The sequence below is a fragment of the Macrotis lagotis genome, chromosome X (assembly GCF_037893015.1).
Source record: "Macrotis lagotis isolate mMagLag1 chromosome X, bilby.v1.9.chrom.fasta, whole genome shotgun sequence".
NCBI lineage: Eukaryota > Metazoa > Chordata > Mammalia > Peramelemorphia > Peramelidae > Macrotis > Macrotis lagotis.
The window spans coordinates 679,568,149-679,586,621 of NC_133666.1; the positions used below are offsets into that span (position 1 = coordinate 679,568,149).

An 18,473-nucleotide genomic window follows, 5' to 3' on the forward strand; every position below is an offset into this window, starting at 1 on the left:
AGTCAATCTGAGGCCTGGGAAAGACTAACTTAAAAATCCTAGATCTCTCAGTGCATCCAGGGTCCTCTCCTGTCTTTCTGATCCTTATCTGACCACTGAACTCAGATGACTCTGGAGGAGAAAATGAGGCTGGTGACTTTGCACAGCCCCCCTCAAGTTAAATCCAATTCACTTGCCTGTCATGGCTTCACCTCCCTGATGTCATAGTCCTCTTCAAGAAGGAAAGACAGGCAGTAACATATTCTTTCATAGCCATCTATGTCATCTTTGTGTCCCTATTCTACTCTCCTCCTCTATTGAACTTGTTAGACCTATTCCCTACATCCAGAAACTCCTTGATGTATGTTTTGTATTTTATATCCCCCGCACCTATCAAATAGTGACAATTCAATAAATTTTTGTCAACTTGAATAATAACTCTTTATATGAACAGAATTGACACTGAAAAATATGAAGAAGCTTAGAGTTGAAGGTAATCTCTGTGTAAACTGAGATCCTTGAAACTGAAAAATTACAGAAGCTCATAAGGCCACACACAATTGACAAAACCGATTGTTTATTCCTCCATCGTTCATTCTGCTACAATGAGGCTCAGTGATTCATAAGAGTTTCAAGTTTAATTGTTTTAAAGCATGTCTCCCATTTCTATTCCTTTCTTTAGGCAAAAGTCATGTTCCTGAAAACCCTCATATAAATTCAATTTTATAAATGCAATAATCTAAATGTCCTCAGAGAAATACTTCTCCAGTTCTCATTTTCTTCATCTGTAAAACAAGGAAATTCGATTACATGATTTCCAATATACCTTCCAGTTTCAAAATTCTGTGATCTTACTATTTAAATAATCATATGGTGAATTCTTTTATGAATTAAATAATAATTTTCATTTGTCCAGATTTTTACCCATCATATATGTTCAAAGAGCATAAACCTGTGGCTACGTTTTTCCAAGGAAATCAAAACCCATTTATTTTCTTATAGAAAGAGAACAAAATCTCCATTTTGCAGAATTTAGCTAGCTTGCTCACAGATACATAAGATAAGAACTGAGAAGAGCTAGAATTTCTACCCAATTCTCTCAAATTTTAGTTTGATAGATTGCCCTCTAATCTAAACCTAGCAATAAGTAGCTAGTTTTGAGAGGGAAAGAAACAGAAAGAGAGACCTTCTTTGGAAACTAAAGCTTCTAAAATTCCATATGTAAAAGTAACATAAATGACTGGCTCTCCGGTTCATGATAAGTCCAAAGAGTCACCATGGGCAAATCAGGAACCCAGAAAGATAGGCATCTGGCCAAGGAGTTCATAGAATTCAACTACAAAATCTACTTATTCCATAAGAGGTAACTTATTCCTTATTAGCAAAACTGACCAACATTAAAAATGGTCAGCCCCTTAACATAGTAAAACTATACACTGAAAAATATTGAATTTGAAGCCTGAACAGCTAAGTTTAAATACTACCCCTGACTGCCTAGCTAGTTGGCCTTACCTCCCTGGGCCTGTTTCCCCATTTATGAGTGAATTGATCAAAAAATCTAGGATCTACATGAACAGTCTTAAGTAATCAGCATCAAAAGTGGACTAATTACATCAAGGATGCCATGCAAACAATAGGTACAAAGTGAGTGTTTGTGCATATATTTATGTGGGATATACTCCCTCCATGTCGCTGGTCTCAACTTTTGGACCAGTTTTCAGCTCCCTCTTTCTTCCCCAGGAATTACATAAGAAAAGATTCATTTTTAAAGGTTTAAAGAGGACATTAGTTCACAAATCATGAAAACCAACCTCTAATTTTGAGAACCCTTCCCTCTAAGGAGAGGATACTACTTACAACTGTTCCTCAAGGGGCCATGGAATCAGTTTGACAATGCAATGTCCTTGAGACCAGGCAAACCAGGAACCATCAGGAGAAAAGGCAACACTCCAGGTCTCACAACTTGATTTCCAATCAAACTGATGCAAACGCCCTGGCTTCAACTCAGCCAGCAGCAGAGGAACTTCTGGGGGGGAAAACGGCATCATTAAATGAAACACTCTCACTTCTACCAAAGCCTGAGCCCCAAAGAACCCATCCTCAATACCTAACTAGCCCAGAAATTCTATCACTATCCTACCCTGGGACTCTCTGCTTCCTTCAAGGGCTCTTCTAGTCCAGTGTCCCAGAGCAATAAACAGGAGCTACAGGTAGGTTACATTCCAACCCAATTACTCAAACTCTGGGCAGTGCAGAGAACCAGTTGGCCATGACTTAAAACTAACCTTTGTACAGGTGACTATTACAAATGAATGCCAAAGGTTTTTTTCCTTTTCCTAAGTATGAAAAAAGAGGAAGACAGCAGAGATAAAATATGAAAGCATTAGACTGTTAAGCATGTTGTAGATTTTAAGACCTTGGCAAAACAAACTGAGAGGCATTCTTATACGGTGATTCCAATCACAAGCCCAAAGAGAACCAGAGCCCTGGGACTTTTCTAATCAATAATAAAGCACAGACATAGAGAAACAGAGTAAGAGAAACTAGAGTTCCCATAATGCCTATGCTTCCTCAGCACACATGGAATTTATAAGGCATGAAAGGCAGTCAATGCTCATGAGTATATTCACTTCTACTTTATGTTCTAAACCACTCCAAAAGGATTATAGGATTACAGAAGTGAAAGGTAAACCTCTTCATTTGCAGATAAATCCCAAGGACCTGAATGCCAGTAAGGTAGCAGCTACTCCTAGGCAGAACATAAATTGGTCATATACTGTGGAAGTCCACAGCCCTAGTGCTATCCTAGGTAGCTACAATCAAAGGCAAAGCATCCAGAATAAGGGAAGGAAGAGTTCCAGAACATTTCTGGCCCTATTGAGGTCTCTTCTGGAATGTGTTCAGTATAATTCTGGACATCATATTTTAGGAAATGCATGGACAAGTAGGACATGATAACTAGAATGGTTAAAGGACTTAAGAAGATGCCAAATCAGAAATGTGTGCTATATGGCTGGGAAAAACCATAACAATTATCAAAGATCTGAAGGATCTGAAAAAGGAGTAGCCTTATACTGCGTGATCTCAAGGGCAGAACCAGGAACAAAAGGGAAGGCATCAAAGGCAAAAATTTAGAATGAAGTATTTAACAATGAAAACTCTGGGGACAGCTAAGTGGCGCAGTGGATAGAGCACTGCTAGGAGGACCTGCATTCAAATCCAGCCTCAGACACTTAATAATTACCTTAGCTGCATGTTCTTTGGCAATTCACTTAACCCCATTGCCTTGCCAAAAGATAGAAAAAAAGAGAATGATAGATTTAAAAAAAAAAATGAAAACTCTGCCAAGTGGAATGGGTTGACTTTTTAGTGTGTTTGCTCTCATTGGTGATTTTATAATAGAGCACTGAGATTTCTTTACATGTTATTTCATTTGATTCTCACAACCCTATAAGGCAGGTACAAATTCCCCCATTTATCTGTAGATAATGAAACTGAGGCTGAGGGAGAATCTCTCTGCCCAGGGTCACAGAGCAAAGAAGAGTCTGGGGCAGGATTTGAACTCAGATCTTCCTGACTCTTAACTTCTAGCAGAATGGATGACTCTTCAATTAGGGAAGTCCTAGAAGGACTTCTTGGTCAGGTCTGGCCTGGACTAAAGGGCCTCTAAGCTTCCATTTCACTTGAGTCTGAGCAGGAAACACAGGCTCTGGTTTGGTTCAACAGTTTCTGGTAACAGTTTGTCACCAGATGTTTATTTAAGCTAGCTGATAAAGGGTCACATCTGAGCTTCCTAAGATCTTTGATCCAGTAAGCATAGGTATTACCTATACAGCTGAGGGACCTGATGGAAAAAGCAATGGAATTAGAGGAAGTAGGAAGAAGCCCAGTTCCATTACATAAAACCTCTACCACCCTAGGAAAGTCCATTTTCTCTGAGCCTCAGTTTCTTCATCTGTAAATTAAGGGGACTGGACCACAGGACATCAAAGGGCCCTCTCAGCTCTGAACTTGGACTCTTCCAAGTAGGGAGATCTCCTACAAAGATGACCTTCATGAACCGCCATAGCCAAAGTAAGTCAACACCCAGAACCAACATTCTCAAGATGGACCCTGAAGTCTGGTCCAAGCCAAAACTTGAAGCCTCTCAATTTTGGAAGAGCCTCCCAGACTCCAGAGACTGAGCCTGTTCAAAAGGGAATTGGACAGGATGTGGTGGAGAAAAGAGACAGGGACTAAAGGTTTTAGTCTGAGTCACAGTTCTCCTCCCATTGATCCTGGTTACATAATTCCATCTCAACACCTATATAGCTACTTATTTATAATGTAAAAATATGCATATAAAACAGGTTATCTCTAACTTTATATAAGAGATGTATACTTGAAAAATTATACTGAAAGGGAATTTTCATAAATCAAATATTTTAGGTACTAAGGGAGAACTTAATTTATTAGTAGCCTGGGAATTCTTCTGCAAAAAAAACCTTTAAAAAATGCAGATTTAATATTGACTCACTTAAAGATAGATACATTATAGATACAGACATACACACATACATACATGTGTATGTTTCACTTATGAACTTGTATTTTCATTTGTACATCTATATATGCAAAATATAGATAGAAATAGAGAATAAAATGAGTAATTCACTGGACAACATTTATTTCAAACACACATTTTGTTTGGTGTTTTCTGATACAATCTTTAGACAGGTAATTTAAAAATGCCTTCTTTTCTCCAAATGACATGAAATCTATTCTTTTGATAATGCCTTACTGTGTACTCAATAACAGGTGCTGAGCAAACATCAATCAATCTGGGGGAAAATCAAACCTTTCTCAGTCAACCTCCCAGAAAAAACCACCTACATTCATTGTCTGCTTCGCCCTCCCTACTTAAGTCTTTTCAAACTTCCAACCTCATCATAAAACTTTAAAGTTAATTTTCCAGATCTCTTACTTGCAAAATCTGGTTGTCTTTTTTTCAGTTCTACTCTCTCTTCTGCATCTAATAACTAACCTCTCTCAAGTGTTGAGGACAATCCTCTCTCTAGGTGTTCCTCCTAGCAATCTAACCAGTCCTTCTCAGTTTCCTTTGCTTAATCTTCATCCATATCAAGCCTCTAAACTGTGGTTGTACCTAAAGGCTTTGTCCATGTCTTTACATTAGTTCTATGTACCATCATCAGCCCTCATATAATGAGATTTAATTATCATCTTTATGTCAATGGCTCCTAGATCTATATATATCCAGCCCCAGTCTCTCCCCAAGCTTCAGACCAGCAGTCCCAATTGTCTCCTAGAAATTTCCAGTTCAAAGTCATGTCCAAAAGAGAGCCTATCTTTTCCCACTTAGCCATGTTCTTCTTCCAAAATTCATGATTTCTATCAAAAGCACCACCAGTCTTCCCAGGTTCAGCCTCCAGGTCATAATGGATTTGGCACTTACTCTCCATTCCCCCATAACTACAACCAGTTGCCAAATCTTGTCATTTCTATTTCCACAATCTCCCCCCATCCCCATCCAATCCCTTCTCTCTACTCCCAGAGCAACTACCCTACCCTTACAGTTCCATGATCCAGTCTAACCCTAGTTACTGGGGAAGAAGACTGTCACAGCATGGAATTTAAAAATACAATAAGTATAACAAGAGATCCTGAATTCAATAAAACTATTCTGGAAAAATCTTTCCTTGGCAAAGCTGGGTTAGCATCAGTGTTAAAAATAGGCACTAGAATCTGTTTGGACAATCAGGTCAAATGAACAAATGTAAGGAGACAAGGCACTGTGCTAAAATGCAAAGCATGCATATACTGTCCTCTAGGACCTTAAGGAGGCTCATAATGCAGATTGCTGTCAATAATATTAAGATCTCTTGCCATATTTTTGCTTTGATTAAAAAGAAAAATGAACTAGAGAGTCTCTTACATTATCTTCACAAGTTCCCAATTTCTCGGCCTACAAATCATCAGGGACAATATAGTATATGATCCTAGACATAGCAAAATAAACAAGTTCTCATAAAGCTAGACACTTCTTTGAAAATCAAAGGGAGTTATGAATCAGCAACTTAGAACTATAGGAAAAGTAACCAAAATGTTCATACCTCTGGAATCCTGAGATTCCACTATAAAAGTCATTGAAAAGAAGTCCTGGGGCAGCCAGGTGGCGCAGTGGATAGAGCACCGGCCCTGGAGTCAGGAGGACCTGAGTTCAAATTGGACCCTCAGACACTTAATAATTACCTAGTTGTGTGGCCTTGGGCAAGCTACTTAACCCCATTTGCCTTGCAAAAAAACCTGAAAAAAAAAAAGAAAGAAAGAAAGAAAAGAAGTCCCCATGGACACTAAAGTATTTATAGCAGCACTTTCTGTGATAGCACATGAATGTAAATGATGTCTATAATGAATAGAGAAGCATGGAAGGATTTTCATGAACTGATGCACAGAAGTTAGCAAAGTATAAAGAGTCAAGAAACAAGACAGATACTGACAAAAATGCAAAGTACTATAATAATAAATCAAATGTGAATGCTTCAAAATTACAAAAGAACAAGCATAGTTTGAAAGATATGAAAAAACCCTCAATCCCTTGTAGAGGTGAGAGGTTTGTAGGCTTCACGAAATGTTCATATTTCCAGATTTTCTGATGTATTGATCAGATATGCTCTCTTCCCCCTTTTGTGTCTTTAAAACTATAATTTGTTATGAGATGGTTCTCTGGGGTTGGGGTGGGGAATATGAAGAAAATTAAGGTAATTAGGCAAAAAAGGGACTTCAATAAAAATGTATTTTTTTTAGTTCTTTTGCAAGGCAGTGGGGTTAAATGACTTGCCCAAGGCCACGCGGCTAGGTAATTATTAAGTGTCTGAGGCTGGATTTGAACTCAGGTACTCCTGACTCCAGGGCCGGTGCTCTATCCACTGTACCAAAAATGTATTTAAAAAAAAATAAGAGAAATACAAGAAGAAGCTGTTAAATGCAATATCCTACCTGGCTGCATCTAACACTAAGGGCCAGAACAAATTTTTTTTTAAAGTTTCATCAGTTAAACAGTAAAAAGAAAAAAGAAAACATCAGATAACCTAGACCTGGCTGGCAAAACCACTATCACAAATTTGCCTGAATCCTCACCTCATTTCGGCAAAGAAAATGCCATCTTCCAAATTAAAAACAACAACCCCAAGGAAAATACCCTGATTAAAATCAACAAATCTATCAATCCCTCTTTTTAATCAAATCACCCACAAGGATACAAGTGGTCAGAATTCTCCATCATCCTGCCCGTAAAAACCTGAAGTCTATTTATCTAATTCAGTCCTTATTTTCATTAGAATAACTAAATGTTCTGGAATAATGTTGTAACCACCAATGTTCTCTCTTTTTGGTAAGGCAATGAGGTTAAGTGACTTGCCTGAGGTCACACACCTAGTAAGTATCAAGTGTCTGAGGTCACATTTGAACCCAGGTCCTACTGACCCCAAGGTCAGCACTACATCCACTGTGCCACCTATCTGCCTCCTACCACCAACCTTCATTCACTCGATAAACATTCATTAAACATCTACTATTGTGCCAGATCCAATACTAAGACTAAAGAAACAAAAGATAGTTCTGGTCCTCAAGAAGCTTACTAGAATCTAATAGGGGAGGTGGCATGCAAACATAGATATAAAGTTAGAGGCAGGATAAATAGGAAATAATTAAAATAAAGCCTGAAATTAAGAGGGGAAGGGGAGATTTTACTTGGAACTTAAAGGTAACAGATTGGATATGGGGGGGGGGGGGGTTGCAGGGGAAGGGGAGAGAATGAAGAGTTCAGGACAACACCCAGGTTTACAGCCTGGGTGACTAAACAATATAGTTTGACACTTCTCAAAGTATAATCCACAGATCTCTGGGGATCCCCAAGGCACTTCCAGAGGATCTGTAAAGTCAAATGTATTTCCATAATATTAAGACTTTTATATTTCTAATGTGATGAATACCGTTAGCTATAACCCACATAAAAGTTCTCTGGGGAAAACTCAATCAGTTTTTAAGTGAAAAGGGCCCAGAGGACCAATTTAAGATGTTGTCTTTTTTGTCCATCTCTCTCATCTAAACTAATCTTAGCATGTTTCAATGTATGCTCAGGGTTTATGGCCATAACAGGATTAATTCATTTGCATTTCCTTTCCCCCAAACAAGATTAACTACTTTCAAGCTCTGAGATTCTGGACCAATCAAAAATGACATCAATTTATCCTAACTTCAGAAGGCATTGTGACAGGCAAGTATATCTTTTGTATGTGGAAAATCTAATCTTTTCCAAAGGGAGCCTAGAGCAGCAGAAAAGGCATAGAGATGTTGAATGTCAAGAGAATCTAGGTCTGAATCTGAGCTGAGCAACTTACTCTCTATGACTTTGACCAAGGTCCTTTTGACAAAACTCTTTGTTTTTTGGACACAGTAAGCTCTTAATCAGGCTTTTAAATTCATCCACTGAACAATAAGGACACTGGACTAGATGAATTCAAAGGTCCCTTAATGTTTAAGAATTAGATGTACTCACTCATTCCATCAAGGCAATAACCAGGGACAGTTTGGGGCTATCTGCAGTGGAGAATACCATCTGTATGCAGAGAAAGAACTATGGAGTTTGAACAAAGATCAAAGACTATAACTTTCAATTTTAAAAAAACCGTTATCTTATTATGTAATTTTGCTATCTCATACTTTATTTTTCTTCCTTAAGGATATTTCTCTTGTCATCACATTCAACTGAGATCAATGTATACCATGGAAACAAAGACTAACAGAATGCCTTCTGAGGGGGGTGGGAGGAGGGAAGTGAGATTAGGGGAAAAATTGTAAAACTCAAAATAAATAAAATCTTTCTTAAACAAAAAGAATTAGAAGACTAAGAAGCAAGCCTTCCCACTCTGAGGCTATACCACCAGATACAGGAACTCACTCCCAAGTAAACCACTTACATGGGGAAACCAGAAATCTTAATAAAGCACAGTTAGATGGCAATGCTCATAACTTTATCTCATCTGATCAGCAAATAACTAAATCTCTGAAGCCATACCCTGGGCAAGACAAGGGACAAAAAGGAGTACCTGAGGTCCTGTATCTTAGTTCATAGGAACTTTCTCTTTGAACAAGTCCCAAAAGGGAGAAGGGATTAGTCAGACACTAAAACAAAGATCAAATGAGGAACAACCCTATCTTCCTCCTTTGGTTTTGAAGGAGCTAGAAAATTCTTTCCCTGGACCACCTCCCACCACCATCTTTTTTTAGTCAGTCTGAAGCCTTTCCCTGGGGAAAGCAGACAGTAAAATATCTGGCAGGTGTTGGGTTATTCTGGCTTCCACCAAACCTCTGGGGGAATTCTGATCAACAGATTGAGAAACAAGAGGCCAGGTTGTTTAGTTTGGTTTGGGTTTTTTGTGGGAGGAAGGGAAGGGAGTAGGTCACAACATCAACAGAGCAGTACCTCAACCCAAAGCCACCACTGCCAGGGGGATATGGAAGCAAGTATGGGGAATGAACAAGATCTTGGAAAGAAGGCATTAAGGAAGATATGTAGAGTTGGGAGATGAACAACTACTGAAGGTAAATTAAGCCTTGAGAGAATGTAAGAAGTCAGTTTAGTTTGGTGGATATAGCCCTGCATTTGATCTGAATCCTACTCCAACTTCCTTTCTGGGGAAATGCCGGCTTCCCCATTGGTAAAATCGGGATAATAATATTGATAGCATGTCCAGCATGAGGGGTCCTGCCACCAGAGGGACCCACCTCACAGGACTCAAATGAAATGTCAGCTGTAAGTGCTGTATTTCTCTAGAATTAGAGGATCAGAGATTTGGGGCTGGAGGGGACCCCGATGATCATCTGCTCTAATCCCTCTTCAGAAGAGGCTGGCAAGGGCAGCTTTTGAGAGAAGGCTGGATACTAAGAGTGAACAGGCTATTGAGGGAAGGAGCATATTCTGGGAAAGATCCTGAAGGGTGAACTGAAACAGCAGGGTGCAAGGAGAAAGAGTCCAGGCCTTGAAATCAGGAGAGCGATTAAAAGCCCACCCATGTGACCTTGGGCAGGTCACTTGTCCCCTCTGGGCCTCAGTGTCCTCAGCCCAATGAGAGGGTTGGCCCAGCCGCCTCTGGGGTTCCCTCCAGCTCCAGGTCAGACCCTGCGACATCAGGAGAAGGAAGAGATGACAGCATCTCCAGAGGACTGTGAAGCCCATCTCATCATCCACTTGGGCAGCCGGAATGCCCTCTGCACACTGCCACCCCTGCACAGGTGCCCGAGCCACCAGGGCACGGGGGGAGGGCGGGGTGACTGGCAGCAGGCAAAACTCCACCAGTATTGAGGAGGGGGTACGGAGGATGAAGATGCGCGGAAGGGAGCGGGCCAGGACCAGGTTGTGTCCGGCTTCTGGGCCACAAAGGGGCTGGGCAGGGCCTTGACCTGGCCAAGCACCGAAGCTCGGGGCTTCAGGGGACTCCCTAGGACGTGCGGAGTGGGAAAAGGGGGGACCGATCAGGGCTCCCCCACTCTGCAGCGGCCCGGCCCCCTCCTATGGATCAACAGGGGAGAGAAGGGGCTTGAGGAAAAAGAGAAAAACGAGAAAAGAGATTGAGGCTCAACACAAAACTGAGGAGGCTGGGGGGGCGGTGACGGGCCCCCCAGAAGTGGGGTTTCGGGGGGACAGCGGGGTGAAGCTCTCCTGGGGGGTCGGGCTAAGGCGGGAGGAAGGAAGAGGGGCCCGGGGTGAGGGAGAAGAACCGAGGCAGCACCAGGGGCGGGGGGCGCCGGGGGAAGAGGGGGCGTCCCGGGGGCCAAGCGGGGCCACCGGAGGGGGAGCCGCTGGGGGGGCCGGGGACCAGCGGCCCGGGGGGACAAAGGCTGCCCGGGGCGGAGGCGGCCCGGGGCCCCCAGGGAGGGCCGCAGGGCCCCGGGGGGACACGGGGGACACGGGCCGCAGGGCCCCGGGGGGACACGGGGGGACACGGGGGACACGGGCCGCAGGGCCCCGGGGGGACACGGGGGGACACGAGGGGACACGGGGGACACGGGCCGCAGGGCCCCGGGGGGACACGGGGGACACGGGCCGCAGGGCCCCGGGGGGACACGGGGGACACGGGCCGCAGGGCCCCGGGGGGACACGGGGGACACGGGCCGCAGGGCCCCGGGCCGCAGGGGGGGGACACGGGGGGACACGGGGGGACACGGGGGACACGGGCCGCAGGGCCCCGGGGGGACACGGGGGGACACGGGCCGCAGGGCCCCCCGGGGGGACACGGGGGGCGGGTCCCGGGCCCCGGGGGGGGGGGGCCCCTCTCACCTCCGGCCTCCGCGCCTCCCGCGCCGGGCCTGGCCTCCATGAGGCCGCGGGGCCGCCGCCGCCGCTCCTCCTCCTCCTCCGCCCGGGCCTCCTCAGCGGCCGCGGCCCCTCATGGCGCGGCGTCCCCGGGCCGGGCCTGCGCGCCCGCCGCCCCTCCCGCCCCGCCCGGCCCCGCCGCCGCCGCCGCCTCCGCGGGAGCGGCCATCAGCTGCTTCCCGTCACGTGGCTCGGGGCGGCCGCCGGGAGGACACCTCCTTCCGGCCCCGCCTCCTCGGGGGCGGGGCCCCGAGGGGCGGGGCGGGGAATGGGGAGGGGGCGGGGCGAGTGGAGGCACCAGGCGGGGAGGAGCAGGGGCTGCGGGGCGGGGCGAGGGGCGGGGCAGGGGGCGGGGCGAGATGTCGGAGATGGTGGGAAAGGACCCAGGACTGAAGGGACCGATCCACTAGCATTTAGTATGCGCCTGCTGTGTGCAAATGCTGCTGGGGCCAGTTGGGTGCGCATAACAAGACAAGGAGGCTCTGGGGGGATGGAGGTTACTGGGGTGCTCCCAACAGGACACCGGAGGATACTCGGAGCAACAGAGGCCATTGGGGTGCACACAATGGGGCAAGGAGGTATTGGGGGGTGGAGGTTTGGGGTGCTCCCAATAGGACAAGGAGAATACTGGGGACTGTGCAGGGCATTGGGGCACACACAACAGGACAAGGAGGATACTGGGGTCAACAGAGACCATCGGAGTGCACACAAGGCAAGATTAGTTTACTAACCAACCAACCAATCAGCATCTGTGAAGCACCTACTATTTACAGAACATGGGGATACAAAGAAAGACAAAAACATGCCCTGCCCTCAAAGAGCTTACATTCTGATTGGGTAGGGTGAGAAAAAGGGTAACTGGGCATAAGAAAGATATGTGCATGGGAGACGGAGAGTAATCTTAGAAGGGAAGACACTAGGAGTGACCCTGAACAAGTTATTTAGCCTCTATCTGCCTCAGTTACCTCATCCGTGAAATGAGGATAATAATAGCACCTACCTCCCAAGGTGGTTGTGAGGATCAAATGAGATCTTTGCAATGGGATTTGCAAATCTTAAAGGGTTCTCTGGATTCTGCCTTTCCTCCTCATTAATAGCCAAGGGTGAAGAAGGGCAGATGGGAGCTGATGGAAGAGAGGGAAACGAGAGGCTGAGCACAAAGCATTCTGATGGGCAGGAGGGTCAGCCAGTGCAAAGACATGGAGTCAGGGATGGTGGAGAACTATAGAACAGGGGTTGTGTGCACCCCAATAACCCACAAGGTAGTGGGGAAAGGAGGGAGCCGATGCCAAAATGAGGATTCTATGCTGATCCTGGAAGCAATAAGGAGCCAGTGGAGTTTCTTGTGTAAGAGGGTGGCAAGGTCAGACCTGCACTTTAGGAAACTCAATGGGCAACTTAGATGAGGATGGATTGAGGAAAGGAGGAACTTGAAACAGGGAGGCCATTGTCAGTGAGGTCATTGCAATGATAGAGAAAAAAAGCGATAAGGAGATTGACGGGAGAGAAAGGGCTGTATTTGAGAGACATTATTATTATTAATGATGATAGCTAGACTCTACAGCTCTTTTAGGTTTGCAAAGCACTTTGACAAATACCTCATTTGATCTTCACAACAACTTTGGGAGGTAGAGACTATTACTATTCTCATATTTTACAAATGAGGAAACTGAGACAGACAGAGGTCAAAGGACTTGCTTAGGATCACTTCTGGAACCTCCCCTGAGATTGTCTTTCCATCTACCTAATATATATATATATCCTGTTTGCACTGAATTTCCACTATTTTCCCCACAATTAAAATATAAATTAGGTAGAGAAACCTCAAGATTTGGCAACAGAATGGATATCTGGTGTGAAATCAAATGAAAATTGAGAGCCTGGGTAATTGGGAGAATGTAAGATATTCAGTAATAGAAATGCTAACAAGGCTTGAAAGAGAGGGAGGTTTGAGAGTACAGATAGTGAGTTCTTTTTTAATGCATATTGAGTTTGTGATGCCTATGAGACATTCACTCTGAAATGTTCAAAAGATAATTGGTATCATGGTACCAGGAGAAAGATTAAGACTGGATATATAGATCTGGGAATCATTCAATATTTGTTTTTATTGTTTTGTAAGGCAATGGGGTTAAGTGACTTGCCCAAGGTCTCACAGCTAGGTGAGGCTCGATTTGAATCCTGAATCCAGGGCCCGTGCTCTATCCACTGTACCACCTAGATGCCCAATGGATCATTCAATATTTAATCCAATGGTAGCCCATGAGAACACCAAGCTAGTTATTGTAGAGGGAAAAGAGAGGAAGGTTCCAGGGCCAAGGGAAGACCTTCTTCAGATCAGGTTTTAAAAAAGAACCAGCAAATGACTCTGGTAGAAAAGAGGAGAGCTAGGAAAGAGCAATGTCATGAAAACCTAGAGAGAAGAGGGGAGAAAATTATCTACACTGTTCAAGGCTGCAGAGAGGTCACGATGAATAAGGAAGGAGAAAGAGAAGGGGGAAACAAGCAAGAGGCGAGGGATGAGGGAAAGGAACCTAAGCAGAGGGGAAAAAATAAGAATTATGAGATTATTAGGTAGATGGAAACTGAGATGAAAACAGGAAGAGAATGGGTTGAAAAGGAAAGGTAAGGGCCTAAGGGACACCCTCACCCCTTATAAGGGGATTATGGAAAGACTGCATAATTGATGAGGACTGAAATACAGAAATGCACAAATAACGGGACTTAAGGAAAGAAATGGAAAAATAGAGACAAGGACGAGTGAAATGGGGCATATGGGAACTAAAGTGAAGGGTTTAGAAGAAGGAAGAGGGGAACTAGGGATTGAAGTATTATTAAGGCACAAATATGGGGACAGAGTTAAAGTGAGGTAAGAAAAAAGGGGTATAAGGAACAAGAGGAGGGGCTACTATGGAGAAATGTGGGAACCGGTATGAAGAAACTGAGCAAGGGAGATAGAGACTGAGGGACAGAAGACCACAGATAAAAAGACTGAGATCAAATTGGGAGGGAAGGCAGGGGCACCCTTCCCCTCTTACTGTATCTCCCAACAGCAGCCACCTAGACCCCATCTGGGTTACTGCATTACTCACAAATATACAAGTTTGATGCAATAGATGGAAGTCTCCATTTAGAAAGATGGCAGACTAGCACACCTTGTCATCTGTCCTATCTCTAGTCCCTTCCAACCCCCAGCAGTCATCTGAGCTATTGACTTTGCCTGAAAACTTGTAATTCACCCCATTCTACATCCTTAGGATTTCCAGGTTTTTCTCCAATTCACCTTCATCTCAACTTTTTTTTGATGTCTTGTCTTCCCCAATTGGAAGGTCAACCCCTTAAGAAAAGAAACTGTCTTGTTTTTCTGATTTTGCTATTTCCTGGGCTTAATACACAGTATGTGCTTAATGGTGTATCAGGATAGAGATAAGTTTGCTAAGGTAAAAACAGGACCTGAGATAGAAGAAACAAATACTGCTGAAAATAAAATAAAAGTCACAGAGATGTGAAAAAAATGGAAGTGAGGCATAAGATAAATATTTAAAAACTGGAAAAAAAGATGATCTCGTGAAACCTTTTCATTTTGCAGTTGAACAAATAGATCCAAAGAGAGACAAAGAGACAGAGAGAGACAGAGAGAGACAGAGAGAAAGCCAGCACCATGATAAAAGCACAGGATTGGGAATTCAAAGGTCCAGTTTCAAACTTTGATTCTACCTCTTGCTGCCTGTGTGGTATTAGACAAGTCAAATTACATCTCTGAGACTTTATTCTCATGTGCAAGATGGAAATTATTCTAAATAACTTAAAAAGTTCTTTCCAGTTCTAAAGGTAAAAATCTAGGATAAACCTGTAGTCCTAGGAACTGTGATGAAAGAATTGGTGTGGGAGGATAGGGGAATAAACAAAAAAAAATGAGAATATAAACTTCTGAGTAAGGATTGTTTCATTTATTATATCACCAGTGTCCAGCACTCCTGGCCTGATGCCTAGCTATAGTAGCTTCTTAATAAGTATTTCTTAATTGATTGATTGAACAGCACTTTAGAAAAAGGAAATGAGGATTAAGATAAAGCAGAATGGAAGGAAATGCAATAATAAAGGAAAGGCGTAGTGTCTGAGGAGAGAAAATGAGAAGTGGGATGGAATAAGATTTGGGGAGAGGACAGTGAATTCAGTAAGTGATTCAGGTGTCTAGTCTCCCACCTCAATCTTCTACCCCTGATCTACAGGAGAGCAGCTAGGTGATGTTTGGAGAGGGACCTGAGTTCAAATTTAGCCTCAGATACTTATTAGTTGTGTGACTCATCTGTAAAATGAATTGGAGAAGGAAATGGCAAACCACTCCAGTATCTTTCCCAAGAACCCCCCGCCAAAAGTCTTGAAGAATCAGATGTGATTGAACAGTAACAAATAGCTACAGGATCTCCCAGTGATATTAATTATCTCAGCTTTGGCATCCTGAATGTTTTAAGATCAATAAGGAAATATTATTGTAATCCAACTCATCTTAAGTAAGCAATCCGCCTCTCAATCTGTGTAAGCTATGGTCTAAAAGGGACAGCATGTGATCGGTAGAAGAGAACATATTTAGAGTGTGGAAGGAAAGAAGGATGTTCTTAAATATCTTAACTACGATGCAAAAGAATAATTGAAAACAGGAGGAGGAGAAGGATTTGTCTACCCTTTGCCAAATTAAAGAAAAACTTTTCATTGTCCTCCCATTTGGAAGGTAATAAACTAGGCAGAGAAGGTGAAATAATGACCAACTTCCATTTACTCATCATCATTATGATTTTCTAATTTGTCTTCCCTGCTGATAATAATTGTTTAGCACTTTAATATATGTAAAATGCTTTACATGTTATTTCATTGGAATTATACATCTAGTAAGATTTAAAGTTAGGTGTTCCTGTTTCCAAGTCTAACACTGTTGTTCCCTTTTTTCAGTCATGTCCAACCCCATGGACCTCTATTTTCTTGGCAAAGATACTGGATTAGTTTGCTATTTCTTTCTCAGTGGTAAACAAAGCTTAAGTGACTTGCCCAAGATCACATAGCCAGGCAGTTTCTGATGCTCCCAGTTCAGTACTAGCCTCTAATATATGCAATTATGGAGAATTACTCTTTGAGAATTCCCTCCAAAATTTTTTCTCTCTAATTGTAGCTGAGAAAATATGAGGCCATCATAATCATTTCATTCTGCCAAAACCTTGAGGAAATGGCACAACTTATTTTGCACACAAACTTTCTTTCCACTATTTTAAAGTAAACATTATTTCTCATCCTGGAGTAATAATCTTTATCTTCTGAATGAAAGGCTTTCACTTTTGGCTTCTGTTTTGTGGGGATTTAGATTCCCAGGAATCATCTCTCATAGGTATTAGAAGGGATCTGGGTTGAAATCTTGTTGACATCTTTTCATGAATCATATAGAAATAGAATTTTTAACATGGAAAAAACTTGTTTATAGGAACCACCACCATTTTAAATTAGCTCAACAGTCATTTTCAAATTTAGAATTTTATATTGTCCTAAGATTTACAAATTATGAAGTTGCAGTCAGAGATTTAGATTCTTTTCTTAGGCTCCTCAGCAGAAATTCCTATTAAGTCTTTCCTAATCACCAATGATAAACCAGCTTGGCAAGTGCAAAAAAAGCAAAGCAATTAAGTGTTAGAAGGGCCAGGACTTCGGATCTCCTGCTTTCACAGTTCCCTTTAAGAGCATTTTACTTATTTACTTCAGAAACCCACATACTCCCCAACCATCATCAAAAGTCCCTTCATACTGTAGGCTGAAATAATGTTTGTCCTTCATTTTTGAAGAAGACCACTACATTAGGGAAGTGATACCATGACAAGCAAATGAATTGGATTTGAGTAGTGGGGGGGCTGTGCTAAGTCACCAGCCTCACCTTCTACTCCAGAGCCATCTGAGTCCAATGGTCAAGATATGAATCAGGATGACTGGAGATCACCCTGGTTGCCTGGCAATCAGGGTTGCATGACTTGCCCAAGGTCACATAGCTAGTAAGAGTCAAGTGTCTGAGGTTGAATTTGAGCTCCTGTCCTAACACCTAAGGCTGGTGCTCTATCCACTCCACTACCCTAGCTGCCCTAGGCAGATATATTGTCTCAAGAGAGGTTTCCAAAAAAAAAATTCTTTCAATTAATATTTTTAATTTGATCTTAAATAGCAAATAAAATGGTCATTTCCATTTACAATATAAAACAAAAGATTGTAGTGAGACTGAATCAATTTGCATTTCTAATCATGTAACAAATTCAGAATGTAACTTTCATTTTTTTATTTATTATTCTTAACATTTTTTTCTTTACATTTTGAATTTCAAATTCTTTCCCTCCCTCCCTCCCTCCAATCCCACCCTATCCACACTGAGAAGGCAAGCAATAATAATTATACATATTGTTGACCTTCATGAATTTAGCCTTACTAAAGAATTAAACATGTGTTGGCCTCCAGAATTTGGTCTTAAGAAGGAATAAACAGGGGCAGCTAGGTGTCCTAGTGGATAAAGCACCAGCCTTGGAATCAGGAGTACCTGGGTTCAAATCCAGTCTCAGACACTTAATAATTACCTAGCTGTGTAGCCTTGGGCAAGCCACTTAACCTCATTTGTCTTGCAAAAAACCAAACAAAAAACCCCAAAAAACCCAGAGGGTTAGGAGAAGTGCCCCCTCCCAACTCAGGACTTTTGTGTTTTATTAGATATGCTAAAGACCTCCACAAAACCTGGGAATCTTCCCCCTTCCTATCCTGTGATAATTAATACCATGGGGAGATTCATATATTTATTAGAGAAAAAAGCAGACAAAATTTATATTTGTTTTATAAACCTTAAAAATTTGGGGTTAATATAAAATGACAGAAATAAAGTAGACATGGAGTTTATTGTGTGGGATCAGAATCATGTGTTACAGCACTGATTCTCTTTAAACAAAATAATCAGAAAATGTGGACTGGAGAACAAAAAGGAGTTTATTTGCTCTTCTCAAGAAGAGAGCACAACCTCCTTAACAAGAGTTACAGCCTATAAGAGAAGTAATTCTGTATCCTTCCATATATGGGGGTCAATCAGCACAGTGCTGAATAATCT

At 42.6% G+C, this 18,473-nt stretch overlaps 1 protein-coding gene across 1 annotated transcript in view; it reads right to left on the reverse strand.

Moving 5' to 3' along the window:
* Positions 1-11,436, reverse strand: part of WSB2 (WD repeat and SOCS box containing 2) — a 22,385-nt gene extending 10,949 nt beyond the window's left edge. Inside the window, exons 1-2 of the mRNA XM_074205932.1 lie at positions 11,318-11,436; positions 1,837-2,005 (exon numbers count right to left, since the gene is read on the reverse strand). Coding sequence (XP_074062033.1) covers positions 1,837-2,005; positions 11,318-11,357 — 209 coding nt within the window. The 5' untranslated portion in view covers positions 11,358-11,436. The remainder of the gene's footprint in view (positions 1-1,836; positions 2,006-11,317) is intronic.
* Positions 11,437-18,473: the final 7,037 nt, after the last annotated feature.